At 45.5% G+C, this 20,771-nt stretch overlaps 1 protein-coding gene across 1 annotated transcript in view; it reads right to left on the reverse strand.

Annotated features, from left to right (window-relative positions):
• Positions 1-20,771, reverse strand: part of PRPSAP2 (phosphoribosyl pyrophosphate synthetase associated protein 2) — a 41,859-nt gene that overhangs the window by 12,121 nt on the left and 8,967 nt on the right. Inside the window, exons 5-9 of the mRNA XM_068103451.2 lie at positions 17,610-17,725; positions 17,455-17,510; positions 17,219-17,373; positions 13,796-13,866; positions 11,414-11,560 (exon numbers count right to left, since the gene is read on the reverse strand). Of these exons, the coding sequence (XP_067959552.2) occupies positions 11,414-11,560; positions 13,796-13,866; positions 17,219-17,373; positions 17,455-17,510; positions 17,610-17,725 (545 nt within the window). The remainder of the gene's footprint in view (positions 1-11,413; positions 11,561-13,795; positions 13,867-17,218; positions 17,374-17,454; positions 17,511-17,609; positions 17,726-20,771) is intronic.

The following is a 20,771-nucleotide window of genomic DNA, read 5'->3' on the forward strand; positions in this document are numbered from 1 at the left end:
GAGGTGAGAGTAGTGAGAGTGACAAGGAGAGTGAGTTGGTTGTGACAGGTGAGCGAGGATGTACACCTGGGATGGAAGGATGCACACCTGGAATGGTAGAGCGTGAGTGGGAATGCACGCTGGAGTTGGTGGTGAGGCACATGGTTGGGTGTGCGAATGAGGGCACACCTGTGATTGTCACAGAGGAGGTGACAGAGGAGGGGGCGCGAAGCGGTGTTTTGGTGAGGTGTGCGACCAACGAATGTGTGCCAAAGTGTTCGGTGGTCAGGTGTGTGACCAAGGCTGTGAGTGGAATGAGGGTACCTGGGTGTGTAAGGAAAGGTACGAGGAGCATGAGCACGGCTGGATGTGTGAGCAAGGAACGGGCTTCGGGGTGTAAGCATGCAGGTGAAGCATCGACATTAAACGGGTTAGAGGTTAGGTCGACTTTTAGCCGAATCGGGCCCTCGGTGCGTGCTGGGCCTCGCTTTGAACGGCCGCGTCCGTGCTCCACTAGGCGGAGCGGGCAGCCCGATAGGAAGGGTCGTCATGGCGACCACTTTTTGGTGAGACGTGCCGGCAGGTCGAGAGCGGGACATTGGATGGCTCCGTGCCGAGATGGTGCGTGGGATCTCGGCCCGGGTAAGCCCCCGTCCCTGCCCCGAATGCCGGACGCATCCAGCCGCTGGCACAGAACAACCCGCATCCATTGCTTGGCTTTACGAAGCCGGGCTTTGGACAGGAATTGGCGCACCGAGAGGCATTATTGAGTAGACTGGGTGATGAGGTTAGTGTTTTGGCCCCGAAATTAGAGAAAAACAAAATTTGATGATTGGCAAAGGATTGGCAGTAGTGATTGGCAGATGATGGGCAGTGATTGGCAAATTTTTAATTTGTTGAAATTTGATGTGCAAAATTGGTAGTGAGAGACCCCCGATGTGGTGGGATGGCAAATCCACCATCCTTCCCATGAGGGGGGCAAAGGAGCAATAGCTTATGGGGTGTATGGCAGTGAAAACTAGCCCGGGTGGGTTAGGTTATATTGTAGGGATCTAGAGAGATGACATTAGGTAACGATAAGGTTAGGTAGTGACTGATACCTGTAGTAGGGACGCAGGTAGATTAGTGTGGATTATAATGACGAGGGAGCGCAATAGTTTAAAGGGACGACTGGGAAGCGCAAGTTTCAGAAGGGAGTAGTTAGCTGAGATGATGCCGTGTGTGTGTGAGAATTGAACAGGTGTGATTGCACAGGTGTGCAACTGGACAGGTGTGTGGAGCAGTGTATGAGTAGTGAGTGTGTGGATCAGCGCGAATGCGCTTGGGGAGAGAAGGGTGCAGGTGGCACCAAGTGTGAGAGCACAGGTGTGCAAGTACAGGTGTGTGGAGAGAGTTGGAGTAAGTGGTACGGAGTGGTGTGCATGGTGCGAAGGTGTGGATGGGGGAAGAGTGGACCCCTTTCACGAGTACCCGGGGCGGGTAGTGTAAGTGTTAGGTAGAGGGTGCAGGTAAATTGTGGTTGGATATTGGCATTTGTGGTGCGGTTGCAGAATGGTATTGTGGATGGGTGCATTAGTGTTGTGGAAATGGCTGGGCGTGTAGCCTGTTAGTGTGTGTAGTTGGTTGGGCACTCCACCACTGTGAGGATGTCGGCCAGGTGAGGCCGCAGGTGGGCTCTGGGAGCCGGTAGTTGTGAGTGGGTGCCTGAGGATCCCGGGTGTGGATCGGGCAGCCCAGTGCCAGAGAGGGCACGGAGTGGGGAGAGCGCCAGAGGGCCTTCCCCAGGTAGATAGGTTAGGGTAAGGAACAGGTAAGCTCGGAGGCAACTACAGTGGTGGAGGTGTGCAGGTGGGTAGACCCGCTGGGAGAGGTACACGCCACAGCCCAGAAATTGTGCGAGGGCACCGGGAGATGAATCGGGGGAGTGAGACCCCAAATTGAAGAGCACCACAGTTTGGCCAATGGGAATTGGTTTTTAGAACCCATAGTGTAAGAGGGCCAATGGTTTGGCCGGAGAAAGACCCCGGGTAGTGTAAAGTTGTTAAAGTCATTTAGGAGATAGTTAGGATTGATGAACCTGTCGCACCATACGCAGCCACTTACCTGAGGTGATGATGATGACTCCACACCTGTGTTTTCTTGGTTTGTAGCAGGAAATGAGATTGCTGTGGATTTGTGAGACGCATCACGACGTGGATGAGACATTGGGGTGATTCCATCTCTCCCTTCCTAGGAGGGACTGATGATGAATTGGTAATGGCAAATTTTGATGTTGAGTTGAAAATGGCAAATTTTGATGAGAGTTGAAAATGGCAAATTTGATTGGTTAGGAGGGAGAGAAGACGAATTTGGTTTATGGGAGGAACGGGGAAGACAGTAGGGATGTTTGTTGATTTGTAAAGTAGATGTTTATGGGTAGTGTTGTGTTTTGTGGATGCAGTAAGGGGTAAGGGAGGGGCCATGTAGGTTACCTGGTGGGGGGGGGGCGTACGATAGGAACGTACCTGTCTCACCTGGTTCCCATGTGCCCCCAGTGTGCATCATCTTGTATCGCGTGCACTTTTGCGCCCTTACCACCTTACTCACTTGTCTTCTTCTTTTGTCTCCCACCTCCGAGGATCTGGCTTTGGGGTAGAGAGAGAGGAGAGAGCGGTGCTGGCTACGCAGTTGTAGGCCTGCACTTTCGCTGCTTGCTGCTTGGATCGATACACCATACGGACCGCAATGTTTGTGGCCACCCACAATGGACCGCAGTTCTTTTGCGGCCAAGCACCACCCGTGGAAGGACCTATGGGTCAACGTGGCACCTATGCCAAACAGGTGAACCACTTATAGTTGACACCACTGAAGGCCAAAATACAGAAATGGACGCGGTTGGCACCTTTCTTTATTTTTGAAAAGAAGTAAGAAGGCCAAGTGCACCACACGAAGGCAAGACCAGCGGCAGAACATCGGCCGGCTGCGACACCACACAATGATTTATAAACACTTTATTGGTGCACCGGATGGTGCTCACTGTGTGATGGGGTGGTGCTTGATGCTTGGAAGGGGTGCTCTGCACGTTATTAAAGGCCGTCGGCCACAGAGCACTCGTGGGTTGGTGTATCGATGCTGGCAAGCGTGCTCTCTCTATGCATAACATCTGCATGTGTTCCTCCAAAAACAGGTCCTGGATCGTAGTGTAAATATCAGCGTAGTCTTGTGTAAATAATGCTCCCTACCGGCTGTATGTTTAGTTTGAGAATTCTTTCCGGATTCGGTTATCCTGTGGGTGTGTTTCTGTGAGGAGAAGGGTGCAACGTCGCAGGGGGACATATTTACTCATTCGTGAATATCTGTAAAACTGTCGCACTCAGGGTAGAGTTAATAGTAGAGGGAACTACATTGCGTGCCACACTAAAGTAGGTAAAAATTTATCGGGTCGGGACGCCCCGAGGGTAGAGAAGGGTGCAATGTTGTGAATATGGAATTTGGCCTCCATATCCGCTTGTAAATATTCCCCTATTTTCCCCAATACTCCCCAACTATCCCCAATCCCCCATTCCCTAGTCCCATTGTCTGTAAACAACAATCAGTAGAGCCGACCTTCCCCTTTATCCCCCATTAAATGTCGTGCCCAGGTCCACCGCACCACACGTAGACCACTTTCGGACATCTTGCTAGTTATTCTTAGTCTATGTCAGTTAAGGCCTCGTTTCCATTAATTATGACTCTTCGTTGCACCAGAATGTGATTATATGGCACCAGTAGTGAGTTTAGGACCTTTCCCATACCTCCTCCCATCTTCTTCCCCGTCTACAACAACAGAGGGGCACGGCGCTGCGCGGGGGGGAGTGTGCGTCCTCCCACCGGCTCGGTTAGCCGCCATCGACAATGCGCTCCAGACAACGCGCTCCAGACCATGCGCTCCACGGGGTTACCACAAAGGGGCTCCTTGTCAGCTCCTCATCAAGGGCGGAGCCGGTAACCCCCCCGCACGCACCCAATGAGAAGCAACGTGCCGATTCCACGAGGCGGAGCTAACGAGCCGAGGGCGTGTCACTCCCCGCCGGATATACGCGGCCCCGCGCCGGATGTGACGTCAGATGCGCCCCCAGCTTGAGACGAAAAGACGCCACCTCGAGCGCTGTGCAACCTTCCGCATCTCTGGACCGGACCGGGTCGATCCTGCCCTGAGCCCAGTTGCACCTGGAGCCATCGACAACCGCTTTCCTGCCATCAACCCCCGTGTGAGTCAGCCTTGTCCCGTTTACCTGTCGTCTGTTGGGGTTAATGTAAGGTTGTGTCTAAGTGCCTATCTTCCTTTGCTGTCCCTCTCGTCCCTGTAATCTGACCTTCCGTAACGAATATAATCTCCTCCGGAGGTCTTGAGAACCGTATCCCTGGTGTCGTCATTTTAATCCCAGCCGTGTGTCTGTTCCTTCATTGACCCAGCATCGCGCGACTAGTCAACGTTCGGGTATAATATCGAGTATAATCTTGTGCAGACGTGGTCATCCCAAAACCGCTCGGTGAATAACATCCAAGCCACGTCTGTAACAATATATATAAATATATACATACACACTACATGGCTAAAGGTATGTGGACACCCCTTCTGATCAGTGGATTCGGCTGGTTCAGCCACACCCATTGCTGACAGGTATATATAATCAAGCACACAGCCATGCAATATCCATAGACAAACATTGACAGTAGAATGGGCTATACTGAAGAGCTCAGTGACTTTCAACGTGGCACTGTCATGGGATGCCACCTTTCCAACAAGTCAATTCGTCAAATTTCTGCCCTGCAAGAGCTGCCTCAGGTCAACTGTAAGTGCTGTTATTGTGAAGTGGAAACGTCTAGGAGCAACAACAGCTCAGCCACGAAGTGGTAGGCCACACAAGCTCACAGAACGCGACCGCCTCGTGTTGAAGCGCGTAAAAATCGTCTTTCCTCGGTTGCAACACTCACTACCAAGTTACAAACTGCCTCTGGAAGCAACGTCAGCACAACAACTGTTCGTCCGGAGCTTCATGAAATGGGTTTACATGGCCTAGCAGCCGCACACAAGCCTTAGATCACGATGCGCAATGCCAAGTGTCGGCTGAAGTGGTGTAAAGCTTGCCGCCATTCGACTCTGGAGCAGTGTAAACGCGTTCTCTGCAGTGATGAATCACGCTTCACCATCGGGCAGTCCGACTGACAAATCTGGGTTTGGCGGATGCCAGGAGACTACATAAGTGTGATTTTTGGGTGTCCACATACTTTTGGCCATATGGTGTATGATGTGTGTGTGTGTGTGTGTGTATACATACATATATACATATATAATTATATATATATATATAATTATATATATAATTATATATACATATATATATAATTATATATACATATACATAATTATATATACATATACATAATTATATATACATATACATAATTATATATACATATACATAATTATATATACATATACATAATTATATATACATATACATAATTATATATACATATACATATACATAATTATATATACATATACATATACATAATTATATATACATATACATATCTATATATACATATACATATCTATATATACATATACATATCTATATATACATATACATATCTATATACATATCTATATATACATATATATATATATATATATAATTATATATATACAGTAAATATATATATATATAAGGTTATCTTTTTGAGGCAGTTTTTATGGCCGGATGCCCTCGCTGACGCCAACCCCGTTGGGCGCCTCTTACGACACGCAGGGATACTGTCTACCTATTCTAAACCAGGGTACACACCGGGAATATATATATATATATATATATATATATATATATATATATATATATATATATATATATATATATATATATACACACACACACACACACACACACACACACACACACACACACACACATCAGTCATTATGCGACTTCATACCATCAGTGGGGAACCGCTAGCAAGGAGTCCCATACAGCCCTTGTTGCACCTTACCGGGAGTGCTAAGCAATGCCTGCCACCCCGAACATTACCTCTTGCTTCCACCCGCTACATGGAATCGACCTGGATGCGGTTGGGAGTAGTGAAATTACTATATATAATTTAGTGTTCCAACCTAATGAACAAACGTCGTGACGTCACCGCCACGTACGTATGCCCTGTCCAGAAGAGCCATCCCGCAGCACTAAGATACATCAAAAAGATGTTAATTCAGTTACCATCACAAGTACATGAAAAACGTACAGTTGCAGACTTGGTTTCGCCCTTATTGGGGCATCATCAGGGCAACGCAGCGAGCTTTCCACACACTCGTGACTAAAAACCTTTCGGTTATATACCAGTTATTATGCGACTCCATACTGTGAGTGGATTGGCCATAATATACACATACTGTACACATCTACACACACATCTTCCTTCTCTGTTTCTCTCTCTCTCTATATATATATATATATATATATATATATATATATATTGTTTGATATATATTTGATATATATTTGATATATATTTGATATATATTTGATATATATTTGATATATATTTGATATATATATATATATATATATATATATATATATATATATATATATATATATATATATATATATATATAGTTGTGGTTGTGCCATAAACGCAAACCCCCTATAGTCAATTGCACGACAACATGTAGCCTGCATGTCAGTTATTTTCTATTGAATGTAAAGATTAGCCCTTTCCCATTGTGTAGTAATCAAAACCAATATGCGTTGAAGTTAGACAGGATTTCCAAACCCTCGTTGGTTAAGGGAAGCCATTACTAATGTGCAGGAAGGTGTGGCCAGAAGCACAGGCCCACGTGACCAATGAGGAGGCGGGAACACCTAGCCAGGATGTGACAAGCCTCAGCCAATGGGAGGCTCTGGAACATTTTGAAGGGCGTGGGCGGGTCTGGTAAAAGTCCACGCGGAGCGCATTATCATTCTCTCTTTGCTTTTGGATTTTGCTGCACTACACCACCTGTTCTGAACTCTTGTTGTGGATTTCGCCATGTGGATGACCTCCTGCTCTGTTCTCTCTTTGCCTCGTGGACGACACCCTGCTCTGGAATCTCTTGTTTTGGCTCCACCAGACGACACGTGTTTTGGCCTTTGTGTTTCGTCGACCACCATCGCCTCTTTGCCGATCTTTTGCGCCATCTGGCTGACCTGCATGCGTTGGCATTTCTACACGACTCACCTGCGCTGAAGTTCATCTACCTGTGCTAAGTTCGTCCATGCCGACTTCGAGGCGGCGGTTCGTCCTTCGGACCTGACCTCATCGAACTGCGAGCCGCGCACACCAGACCACGTGGTCACCAGCGAGGCAATTCCAGCACGTACATCGGTACGCCCTTAACCAGTGTCTTTTTCCCTGTGTGTGTGTGTGTGTGTCAGAGTGTGAACGCGCCAAGTCGGGGTTATTATTAGGTAATAATTGATAAGCTGAATCTTCGTCTCTGTTTCTCTGTGCCTTCAAAATAAAAGGCTGTACATTTTGTTGTTACTTTCCAACCTGTTCGGTACGTCTTTTCTCCATTGGCCTAGCATCATCCGAGACCGAATTTGGCTCGACTCCGGTACATAAATCTCGTGGGGTAACGCCACTTTCCACACCGTGCAAATCCGCTCGGCACCCATAAGGTGTGGGAAAGTGAGGGTTCGATCACACGGTTCTTCGGCACGCGCATGCACCTTGACCTCGACCCTCCCGCAACAATATATATATATAAACAAATTTTCAGTTGTGACACCAAAAGGCACTACTGCGGAAAAACATGCAGATCTAGCAAGTGCCTTTGCTGGATCAGTCATTCATGTCAACATGCTTGTACATAACAAATGACTAAACAGCAATTGTGCATATGCAAAAACAAGAAGCATGAGGGATACAAGCACTACAACAACAACATGCATTTTAAAGGCCATTTTCCTGCTAGAGCGGGGGTTAGCCTTGCAGTCCCCATGACAATCTTCTCCATTTTGCCCTATTTTCTGCATCTCTCCTTGTTAACCCCCTTGCCCGCATTTCTTCTTCCACCATCTTTAGCCAAGTCTTTTTCGGTCTTCCCCGTCCTCTGCTTCCTTCTACATTCATTTCCATCACTCTTCTCAACCAGTCACTTTCATCCTTCCTCAACACATGACCAAACCATCTCAACCTGTTCCTCTTCACAGCATCAATCACAGGCTCTATTCCCATCATCTTTCGCAATTCATCATTTGTCTTCCTCTCTCTCAACGATACGCCACACATCCACCGAACCATTCGCATTTCCACCCTTTCCAACCTTCGTTGCTGCTCTACGTTTATTACCCATGTCTCGCTCCCATAAATCATAACACTTCTCACACATGCAGCATACACCTTTCCCTTCAGCTTCAACGCCACTCCCCTCATCATCAGCACGCCACCCAGTTCCCGAAACTTCTTCCATGCACATCTCACTCGAGCAACCGTTGCCGAGTCTGATCCACCTTCTCCATTCAGCATGTCTCCGAGGTAGCAAAATGTTTTCACACCTTCCAGCTTCATGCCATCTCCAAGATCCAACTCAACATTTCCTCCATCTGCAGCTCCCTCTGTGCACACCTTACATTTGAATGTAGCTGCCACACTGGTTAATGACCCTCTCAGACCACTACATTTTTGATGAACCCACTCAGCGCACATTGTACATTGAATGGAGTTCACTCCGACACCCTTCCTACACACAGCACAGGCCCACTTCCCAGTTCTTTCCACCTCACCACATGCTTTACCACTTGCCATCACCTTCGTCTTTCCGATATTCACCTTCAGACCTTTTGTCTCCATACATTCCTTCCACGTGGTCATCTTTTCCTTCAGTCCATCCATACTTTCCGCAATCAACACCAGATCATCTGCATACAACAACTCCCACGGTAAACCTTCCTTTACGTTCTGAGCCAGCACCTCCATCACAGCTACAAAAAGTAATGGACTTAGTACCGACCCCTGATGCACTCCCACCTTCACCTCAAACTCACCACTGTTCCCGTCCTTCGTCCTTAGAGCTGTGCGCGCTCTTTTGTACATTGCCATCACTACTCTGATCAACCATTCCTCCACTCCTAACTTCCTCAATGCCCATGTCAATACTTTGCGTGGTACCCTATCGAATGCTTTCTCCAGATCAACAAACCCAAGAAACAACTTCTTCCTCTTCTCCATGTACTTCTCCTGCAGCTGCCTCACAATGAAAAGCGCGTCTGTCGTTCCTCTTCCTGGCATGAATCCAAACTGCATTTCGTCGATCTTCACTTTCTTCCTTATCCTCCTCTCCAACACCCTTTCCAATACCTTCATTCCATGCTCCAATAACTTTATCGCTCGGTACGAGCCACACTCCAGAGGGTCACCTTTCCCCTTGTATAGAGGGATGAGGGTACTCAGTTCCCAATCCACTGGAATGCGGCCTTCTTTCACCACCATATTACAGATCTCTGTCATTCTCTTCACACCCCAACTTCCTGCTGCCTTCAACATATCTCCCACAACTCCCGTCGGCCCTCCCGCTTTTCTACCCTTCATTGCTTTTATCACTTCCTCAACTTCCTTCTCAGTTATCTTCTCTGCCGGTCCTAAAACAGGGTTACTCTCTATGTTGCCATCCCATTCATTCTCTGTATTCAACAGCATTTCCATATATCTTTTCCATCTTCCTTTAATTCCATCTGGGTCGACAACGATTTGTCCCACTTCATCCTTCAAGCAACTCACCCCCATCACATCACACCTCTCTTTCGCTATCTGCTTTGCAATCCTGAATACTGCTTTCTGACCCTCTTCCGAATCCAAGCGTTCTCCGAACATTTTCCTACATGCCTCCTGCGCCTTCGCTACCTCTTTCTTTGCAGCCTTCCTGGCTGCCTTATAACTTTCATGCTCTGCTGTTTCTGCTCCCGTACCCTTCGCCTTCTGCCACTCCTTGAACTTCTTCCTCTTCTCGTCAATCCTCTTTCCAACTTCATCATCCCACCACCATGTTTCCGAGTGCCTCGGTGGTCCTTTTGTCCATCCACATACCTCACCAACGGCTCCCAACAGACAAGCTTTCATTGACATCCAACCACTTTCAAGCTCAACCACATCATCCTCGACCCTACTCAGCCTCTCTTTTAATGCCTCCCTTACTGTCACCTCTTTCAACCTCCACACCTTCATTCTCGGTTGGTACCTCACCCGCCGAGCTCTCCTCGCACCTTTCACCCTTACGTCGCAGACAACCAAGTGGTGCTGTGAAACAGCCTCCTCCCCCGGGATCACCTTTGTGTCCCGGAGGTGCCCCCTATCTCGCCTACGCACCATCAGGTAGTCAACGGTTGTCGTCGACCCACCTGACGTGTATGTAACAAGCTTATTATCCTCTTTCTGGAACTGAGTATTACAAATCAACAAATCAGCTCCATCAGCAAACTCCAAAATCCTTTCACCTTCTCCATTTCTCACACCATATCCGTAACCCCCATGAACTCCGTCAAAACCATCCATACTCCTTCCCACATGTCCATTTAGGTCTCCTCCTACCACAACAACTTCCTCATCTTTCACGTTTTCCATCAGCTTCTCTATCGCACACCAGAACGTGTCCTTTTCTTCATCGCTTCGACCAACCTGCGGAGCATATCCCGAGATGACGTTCACCAAGACCTCTCCAATCATCATTTTCACCATCATCAACCTATCACTCACTCTCGTCACACTCACCACACTGTCTACAAACTCCTCAGAAAACAGGACACCAACACCATTCACGCCCTCCGGGCAGCCTTGCCACACAAACTTGTATTTCTGTCCCTGCCTACCCTTCACCATTCTCACACCACTTCCCTTCCATCTCGTCTCTTGCACACAACATATGTCCACTCTTCTTCTGACCAATACTTTCACCACTTCTCCTGATCTCCCTGTCATTGTCCCTACATTCCATGTCCCAAACCTCAGAAACCGATCTCCACTTTGGGCTGTACCCTGCCCATATGTAGTTGTAATTGTCATGGTTCCCTTTTTTTTTTGAGGCAATGTTTTTATGGCCGGATGCCCTTCCTGACGCCAACCCTCTTAGTCGTCTCTTACGCCACGCAGGGATACGGTGTACCTATTCTTATCCAGGGTACACACCGGGAAACGTTTAAAACATGGAAATTCTGGGGGGTGGGGGGGGGGGGGTGGTGTCAAGGGAAAGATAAAATGAAAATAAACCCCTTCAGCCGGCACTTAGCTTGGCTTCCCAAAGAGTACTTTCAGGAGCTTGGCGGCTGTTGAAACTGGGGTAGCCACTCATGCGGGAAGTGGTCCAAAAGATACAAGCACTGCACAATGTAATATAGCTATGCATATAACATAACCCAAAATCAGAGAAAAGGCACCGTACCTCATCGATCAACGACTCTTCAATTAGCCGAGGAGCATCCGAAGATAACAGGCCATGCGTCACCATGACATAAACCTTGTATGCTCCACGCTCTTTCAGTATCTCAGCAGCCACCACAAAGGTATCCACGACGTCAATTATGTCATCCTAAGGGGCATCGATAAAGGAACAGAACTCAAAAATTGACTGATGCTAATGCAGCAATGGATGTAGCACTGCACACATTAGATGTCAATCCACTGTTTAATTTAATTTCAATTAAAGGTCACATGAGAGCGTGTAAGGGAGAAAAGTAGAAGGGAGAGAGGAAGCATTAAATGCTCCCAACGCAAGTTATGATCTGTAAAATGATTTTCAAATGGCACATGACCTTTAACCTGTTGAACCTAAAATTAAATCAGTTCATCTTTGCATTGCAGTCCATACTTGTGCCAAGTTTGGTTGAAATCCCTTGTGTGGTTCACAAGTCTTAATGGTAAAGATTTCAAATTAAATGCCATATCACAATAGACATTTGACCTTTTGAACCCAAAATAAAGTCAGTTCATCTTTACATCATCGTACATTGTTGTACCAAGTGTAATCCAAGTCCTCTCAGCGGTTCACAAGTTATCGTGGTAATGGAAATATGCTACGTGCACATACATGGACAGACGCACAGCCGGACAGACAACCAAAATCACAACACCTCCAGTGCGTTTTGCTGCGGAGGCATAAAAAGATTATCTTTCTGACCTCAAAGGCCTTCAGCATAAACAAATACGTTGTGAAGTTTGCAATTTATAAAAAAATACAACAACACAACACAACAGGCATTTTAAGGCCATTTTCCCTGTTTGAGCGGGGGTTAGCCTAATTTACAAAAAACAAAATATTATATTGCAATTTTACTGCTTCAAGAAAATTAACTACTTATTCTCAAAACATTCCTGGAAATGTTCAGCATGTGCATTTATTTTGCTCCAAAAAATTGACGAAAGAGAAAAAATAATTTTTCATTGGCAGTTCTAAATCAGACTACCTGCAGAATTGCAAGTTTGATAAAGACACAGGTGAAATGAAATGCATTCCGACAGACACACAACGGATCGGCATGTTTGTTGTTCTCATCTGAGCGCACACCTCACAATGCTGGAATCCTGGCCTGAAATCCCATATACTCTTCCGGCGATTTGTTTTTATAGTCTCCTAATGTCCTTGCACTTCATGAAAACGTACACAGATGTCTCCTCGTTTCCTATACAGCATGGGATGTTCACAAACTGCCTGCAAATCTAATAACACTGGAAATTAAAAATCTAATAATACTAGAACGGCACTCGGTAGAGCACATACCTCCGCCAGGCTGAACAGTTTAAGTTTTGTATCCACCGATAGGCCAGATCTGGATTCGTACCTGAACCAAAATCTAATCGGCTTGTTCTTCTCACCAAACCAACTCATCCACCAAGTTTAGTCATAACTCGTCCATAACTTTCTTAACTTATCCTGCTATGTATCGCTTTTCCCCCGATCTCTCAATGGTGAAGAATCACTTAGAAATTAAACAACTCTCGTATCCGAATCCAAATTCAGATCTTCACCAAAATCGAATCGATTCGTCCTTGTCACACACCCAACTGGTCCACCAAGTTTCGTCCAAATCCGAACATAACTTTTTGAGATATGTTGCTCTATGTCGGTTTTAGCCCTATCACTCAATGGTGAAGAATCACTTTAAAGATTCTACGAGCCGGATCCGGATCTTCACCAAAATTGAACCAATTCTTCCTTGTCAGACACCCAAACGGTCCACCAAGTTTCGTCCAGATCCGTCCACAACTTTTTGAGGTATCCTGCTGAATGTCGTTTTTGGCCCCATCTCCCAATGGTGAAGGAATCACCTAAAAATTAAATAATTCTCATATTCGCATTCATATTCAGATCTTGACCAAAATTGAATCAATTCGTCCTTGTCACACACCCAACCGGTCCACCAAATTTCATCCAAATCCGTCCATAACTTTTTGGGATATCCTGCTATGTATAGTTTTTGGCCCCATCTCCCAATGGTGAAGAATCACCTAATTCTAGTAGCCGGATCTTCAACAAAATATATTCATTTCGTCCTTGTCACATACACTATCTCACTGTCAAATTTTGTCCGCATCCGTCCACAATTTTTTGAGATATATTGTTCAAAGACAGACAAACAGACAAACAAACAGACAGGTGTGAAAACATAACCTCCATCCACCTTTGGTGGCGGGGGTAACTATTACTATAAGCATTCATTGAGGAAGTGAAATTAAAAAAAGATTCAAGATTTAGCTGCAAAACTCAACATTTAGCCGAGAGAATAATCCAGTCGATAGAACACCACAATGCAGAGACAACCCTCACCACAATGATGGCTATCCTTCCACCGACATCTCCAACCACTGTAATCGGCGGTTTCTCTTTCGCAATCATCACTGCAAAAAGACCACAGCAACAACTTACAAGTGAAGTCACACAAATATAAACAATGTATCTGCCTCTGTATAGTCTCACAACGGGTAGATGCCCTCGTTCACTGTCCTAAAAATAAACAAGTTTGAATCTAAATCACTTCAGCTGTTTTCAAGTATCACATTTTCACCAGCCATGACAGGCTTCACATTGATCGGTGAAGCAGTTTCAGAGAAGGGATTTTTTTTTAATATTGATTTTCAAGCTAATATGGCTGCCATACCACATGACATATGACCTTAAAAAATGTACACTCTGTATATGTATGGGTAGGGCTTCACGTTTGTGAAGTTTCATGTTGATCGGATAAGGCTCGTTTTTCTATCCAAGATGGCTGCCAAACCACGTGACCTACGACATCATCATTTTCAAACTACATGCAACAGTGCTGTTAGATGAAACTTGTAAAATTTCGCATCGATCGGGTGAGCGGTTTCAGAGATATAATTATTTAATATTTCCTTTCAATCCAATATGGCTGCCACAACATGTGACCAATGATGTTTTCGTGATCATATTTTAATCGCCCTGCCTAGTCAATGGCACACGTAAATTTTCGAGTCACTCGATTTGGTGGTTTGTGCGAAGATGTTTTTGTTAAGGTTTTAGGTTAAATCCAATATGACTGCCAAACCATTTGACCTATGATGTCATAAATTTAATATTTCAATACAAATGGGACATAGATCATGTGCATGCAATTTCTGATTTTTAGGATAAGGAATTTGATTAAAACATTTTTGGCTGGTATACCATATCACCTATGATGTCATCATTATCAAGCTTTTGTTCCCCATTGGGAGTACATGACAATGTGCCAAGTTTCAAATTTTTCCATTCAGCGGTTTCCGAGAAATAATTTTTTCATTATTTGCTTTTAATCCAAGATGGCTGCCATAACACGTGACTTATGACATCACAATTATCATAAAAACATTTTGCATGGGTGTAACTCCTACCCTGAAAGTTTCGTCTCAATCGGACATATGGTTGCTGAGAAAAACGAGGTTTAGCCAGTACAGATGGATGGACAGACGGACAACGCGAAAACATGAAGTCGCCGGAGGCATAACGAGTCGTAAAGACAAGAATAGTTCACGACGTGCAGGAGTCAATAAGTGGTGTGGGTCGTGTGCATCGAACGCAAACCACACTACCTGTACATCTCATCTGGCAATGCTCTCAATTGCACGGGCCCACTGCATAACAAACGGTTCAAATCGGGATGACCAGGCCCAGCCAAGGCATTGTTGGTGGTTGCAGATTTAACTAGAATGGCACTCGGAAGAGGGCATTCATCCTCCGCCAGGATGAAGAGTTTACGTTTTGGATCCCAATTATAGGCCGGATCTGCATCCGGAACTTCACCGAAATCGAATCAATTCGTTCTTGTCACACCCAACCTGTCCACCAAGTTTCGTCCGAATACGTCCACAACCTTTTGAGATATCCTGCTCACAGACAGATAGGGGTGTAAACACGACCTCCATCCACCTTCGTTGGTGGAGGTAACCAGTTACAGGCCATGCAAAACCGAGATATAAAGTACTTTAAAGTTTTGCTTACAAATGAAAACAAAAAAAAAGTTAATCTATTGAATTATGTGCGGTTGGTTACAAAACACAAATAAACTCTTCTTTCGTTACTTATTTGCTATTCATTTACCTCATTAATACCTCAAGTTGTTTCCTTGGCAATGGTTAGACAAAAGCCGTTCGAGTGGGCCACCTATTTATCAACGTCACGTCTATTTTATCGGTTACAATTTTATAATTCTTGTGTTTGCTCAGCTATGAACAAACGTTCTGCAAAAAAAAAGGTAACAAACTAGAGCGAGAATTGCTTTGCAATACATGCCCCCTGCCAAATTTCAGTTCAATATCAGTAAACAATTCCCTTATTTGGGTGGTATATAATGCCACGTTGGGAGCCAAAAATAATAATAAAAAGAATCCGATGTACATACCTGTACATACCAATCCGAAGCAAAAACATGCATACGGCTTATGAGCATATATAACATACAAGCAGAAGTACCCGGCATTGCCGGGCGAGGGAGGGAGGGGATGGGGGGATGGGGGGAAGGAGGGGGAAGGAGGGGGAAGGTGAGGGGAGGAGGGGAGGGGGGGAAGGGGGGAGAGGGGAAAGAGGGGGAAGAGGGGAAGGAGGAAAGAGGGGGAAGGGGGAAAGAGGGGGAAGGGGGAAAGAGGGGAAAGAGGGAAGCGGGGAAAGGGGAGGGAAGGGGGGGAAGGGAGAGGTAGGGGGAAGGGGAGTGGAGGGAAGGGGGGGGAAGGGGAGAGGAGGGGAGGGAAAGGGGGGGGAGGGGTTCATATATATGCTGGTGGGTGAATGTGGCGTTCATCACGTTTCTGAGTTAAGTGTGATGCCGATCAGGAAGAAGAAGAAGCCGTACTACCAACTTGTACACTTCCGGAATTGTTCGATTTATTTGTATTCAAATGTCTGGTGATTGTTTTGTATTTATGTATGCGAATGTGTACTTGTATATAACTATCATTAATTGAAAAAGGCTTAGGCACTATCGAGCGATTTTTTTTTTTAACTCCAAAAAAAGCGAATTCTTTTTTTTTTTAATGTTTTTTTTCTTCTTTTTGGCCTAAAACACTCCCAGGCACTCACTGATGCACCTCTGAAAGTTTGACGAAGATCCGTTCAGCCAACTCTGAGCAAAATGGTGACATGCACAGACCAACATCTCTCTTATATAGTAGATCATGGCTATGTACCTGGGATCATTCCAATTGCATTGTGCCATGGACTAACACCTATGCCTAAGGCCTGAGTCCTGCTGATCTGTGATGCTTCATGGAATGGCGGTGTATGATTTGATTTAGGGTGGAGTCAGGCCAACTGTCCAGCCAATGTGTGCAAAGCGGTGGGGTGGAGTCAGGGCAGTTGAAAACTGACCAATGTATAATATGTGATATATAATATGTTCAAAAAGGGCATAACTCTGTGGAAAAATTGGAGAAACACCCCAAAACTCAAATTTGTTCTGGAACTTATAATAAAGCCATGTTCCAAGTTTTAGTTGAATATGTTAAAGGGGATTGGAAAAAGTCTGAAAAACCACAGGTGGGATTGACAGACAGACGGAGAGCAAACCTATAGTCCCCTCCGGTGAAACCAGTAGGGGACTAATAAGATGAGGCAAAAGGGTCCCTCCTGTGATAATAAAATAAATGGTACTTTTGCTTCAAATAAATAAATAAATAAAACCCGAGCGTATCAAATCTGTTCCAACCATTTTCAATTATTTATTTATCATCCAAACCGCATTGCACACAAACGCACCGGGCATCTCGAGACTGGGGTGGATGCCGGCGGAAGACTTTGGCATACTGGGAGGAGGAGAGTGGCGCCCGTCAACCATGTCCGATTCCGCATCTTGTGCTTCCCCGTGGATCACGGCAAGGGCGAGCCGCAAACGTTCCGCAAAGGACTGTGCCCTGAAGAGAAGAAGATCGATGGATGTGTTCACCGATGTCATCCTACAAGCTACTCATCAATCCCCAACTCCTTCTCTTTACCTTTTAGCAGAGGCAGGAGACTTGGCTACAATGACAGCATTTCGATAATCCGGGATCTAAAACAGGATCAGCAGCACATTAGAAAATTGTACAATCAGCAATCGTCATACCTCTAAGCGAGTTTAAGGGACAAGCTCCAATAAAGAGTATGACACCTCTTCCTGGATGTACTGGATGAGGAATGGTGAGGCTCGCAGGTTATCCACCGGAATGTTGAAGAATCCTTGGATCTCCTTCTGATGAAGGTCCATTGTAATGAGATGAGAAAGACCTGAAGATCATGGGGAGAGTCAAAACTGTACAATTCTATCGGTTTAACAAGCGTTACGCCTAGGTCCCCCGTCGGGGAAGTGATGTGAGTTGACAAAGTGGAACACGCAGAAAACATGTTATGATATGATATTTCGCTCACAAGGTTCGGACATACTTGGCGGCGGCCTACTTGGATTTTGACGTGGCGACCCAATAGATACACCCACACACCAGATTAGACGTTGGTACTGCGCTTATTGTTCGAGATATTTCGCTCACAAGTTTCAGACATATATATGGTGGCGGCCATCTTGGATTTTGACGTGGCGACCCAATTTTCAATAGCATTCTTCCTTATGCCTAGATACACCCACACACCAGATTAGAAGTTGGTACTTTGCTTATTTTTCAAGATATGCAGGTTACAAGGTTCAAACATAGATGGCATCAGACATACATGGCGGCGACCATCTTGGATTTTGACGTGGCGACCCAATTTTAAACAGCGTTCTTGCTTGTGCCTCGATACACCCACACACCAGATTAGAAGTTGGTACTTCGCTTATTTTTCCAAGATATTTCGCTCACAAGGTTCAGACATTTATATGGTGGCGGCCATCTTGGATTTTGACGTGGCGACCCAATTTTCAATAGCGTTCGTCCGTATGCCGAGATACACCCACACACCAAATTAGAGGTTGGCGTGGCGACCCAATTTTCAATAGCGTTCTTCCTTATGCCTAGATACACCCACAAACCAGATTAGAAGTTGGTACTTCGCTTATTTTTCAAGATATGCAGGTTACAAGGTTCAGACATACATGGCATCAGACATACATGGCGGCGGCCATCTTGGATTTTGACGTGGGTTGCACCCACACACCAAATTCGAATGCGGTCCTTCGCGCACGCACGCACGCACGCACGCCCGCACACACGCACGGACGGACACACGGACGGACGTACGGACGTACGGACACACGGACGGAGGGGAAAGCCATAGTCCCCCTTTCGCTCCGCTGTGCGACGGGGGACAATAAAAGCATTAATTTTGCATGATCCTCCTGATCAGAAAAAAGCCTAAAACCTCCAAACATTGATGTACTTACCACCATCAGAATGTGATCCTCAGCAAACAATGTGCTGCTTCTATTTCACAATTTTTATTTTCGGTTTTAGTTTGAGGGAATTATGCGCAGCACTGCCTTTTCATACCCCAATGGTTGCCACGAGGGCATCAAGACAACCACAATGAAATCTAAATATATAAAAGCCCTGATTCTTTTATTAAGTTAAGGGCTCCAGTCACGGACTATATAGTCCTCATCAAGGCCAGGTCTTAAATAAAGGAGCTGCATTGACAGTAGAGTGAAGAAAAAGAGAATAGTCTGAGCTTTGAGAAAGTAAAAAATAGAAGAAAAGTGTATATATGATGTTTGTTTGCGAGAAAGAGAGGTTGAAGCTAGCCCGGTAGCTGTAGTTTGAGCGAGACAGTAAGACCAGCAATCCAGACATGGAGAGTGCTAGATGGTTCCTGGCACCACTTTAACGCTCCTAGTCAGAACCGTAGTACTACACTGGGCGGATACTGTCTACAACCTACGACCTAAAATATTTAAGTGTCACACAGGAAGTGATCTAACGATCGTCAATGAAAGGCAGCAAACACAATATCAGTGTGAGCGCCATTCATCATTTTATTTCCAATTAGGAAAGGTGTTACTTATGCCGTCCAAAACTTTTAATACACGTATCTGTTTTACAATGATTGCACAACCATTCCAGTTGTTTTCACAACTATAACACTACAATTGAGACGTAGTACTTTTAATATAAGGGAGAGTAATTTTACTCATCTATCTATAATTCCAGCAATCTCTGTGTGTGTGTGTGTGTGTGTGTGTGTGTGTCTGTGTGTGTGTTTGTCTGTGACCGCTGTTTCTCGACAACCACGGGTCCGATATACTTTAAACTTGCCAGGTATATTGCTGGGGACCCGAGGATGTGCCTTTTCAAGGTTTTAAATTAATCGCAGAAGTAGTTACCGAGCTATGTCCAAAAAACGATTCAACCAATCAGAGAGCAGCGAGCTATCACGTGTGCCGAACGTGGCGAACACACTCTGCCTCGGATGGCACATTTGAGAGCGTATTCATTTATTTCCCGTCGGCAAACTATGTTGGCGTTATGTTGGCGTTAAACTATGTTTTAAAACTAATTAAAACTAATTTGCGATTCTTTCGCTTTCCTGCGATATGCGACCTTCCGGAGCTCCTGTGAGAGCGTGCGCCATTACGGATAGTACGGGTACGGGCATGCCATATGTTGGCGTTAAACTATGTTTTAAAACTAATTAAAACCATTTCATGTAAATAGAGGGGGGGGGGGGGGATTGTCACTGTACTCGCAAGCCGTTCGCCGTTCGCTTTGGCGTTGCGAATGGACCAAAACATTTCATGAACCAAACCATTTCATGTAAAGCGTTCGCCGTTCGCTTTGGCGTTGCGAATGGACCAAAACATTTCATGGACCAAACCATTTCATGTAAATAGAGGGGGGGGATATAATTTTAGATATACATATATATAGTACGGGCATGCCCGAGTCTATCTATAATTCCAGTAATCTCTGTGTGTGTGTGTGTGTGTGTGTCTGTTTGTCTGTGACCGCTGTTTCTCGACAACCACGGGTCCGATACACTTGAAACTTGCCAGGTATATTGCTGGGGACCCGAGGATGTGCCTTTTCAAGGTTTTAAATTAATCGCAGAAGTAGTTACCGAGCTATGTCCAAAAAACGATTCAACCAATCAGAGAGCAGCGAGCTATCACGTGTGCCGAACGTGGCGAACACACTCTGCCTCGGATGGCACATTTGAGAGCGTATTCATTTATTTCCCGTCGGCAAACTATGTTGGCGCTATGTTGGCGTTAAACTATGTTTTAAAACTAATTAAAACTAATTTGCGATTCTTTCGCTTTGCGATGCGATATGCGACCTTCCGGACTCCGGAGCTCCTGTGAGAGCGTGCGCCATTACGGATAGTACGGGTACGGGCATGCCAT

The sequence above is a fragment of the Myxine glutinosa genome, chromosome 10, assembly GCF_964187855.1.
Source record: "Myxine glutinosa chromosome 10, kmMyxGlut1.1, whole genome shotgun sequence".
Taxonomy (NCBI): domain Eukaryota; kingdom Metazoa; phylum Chordata; class Myxini; order Myxiniformes; family Myxinidae; genus Myxine; species Myxine glutinosa.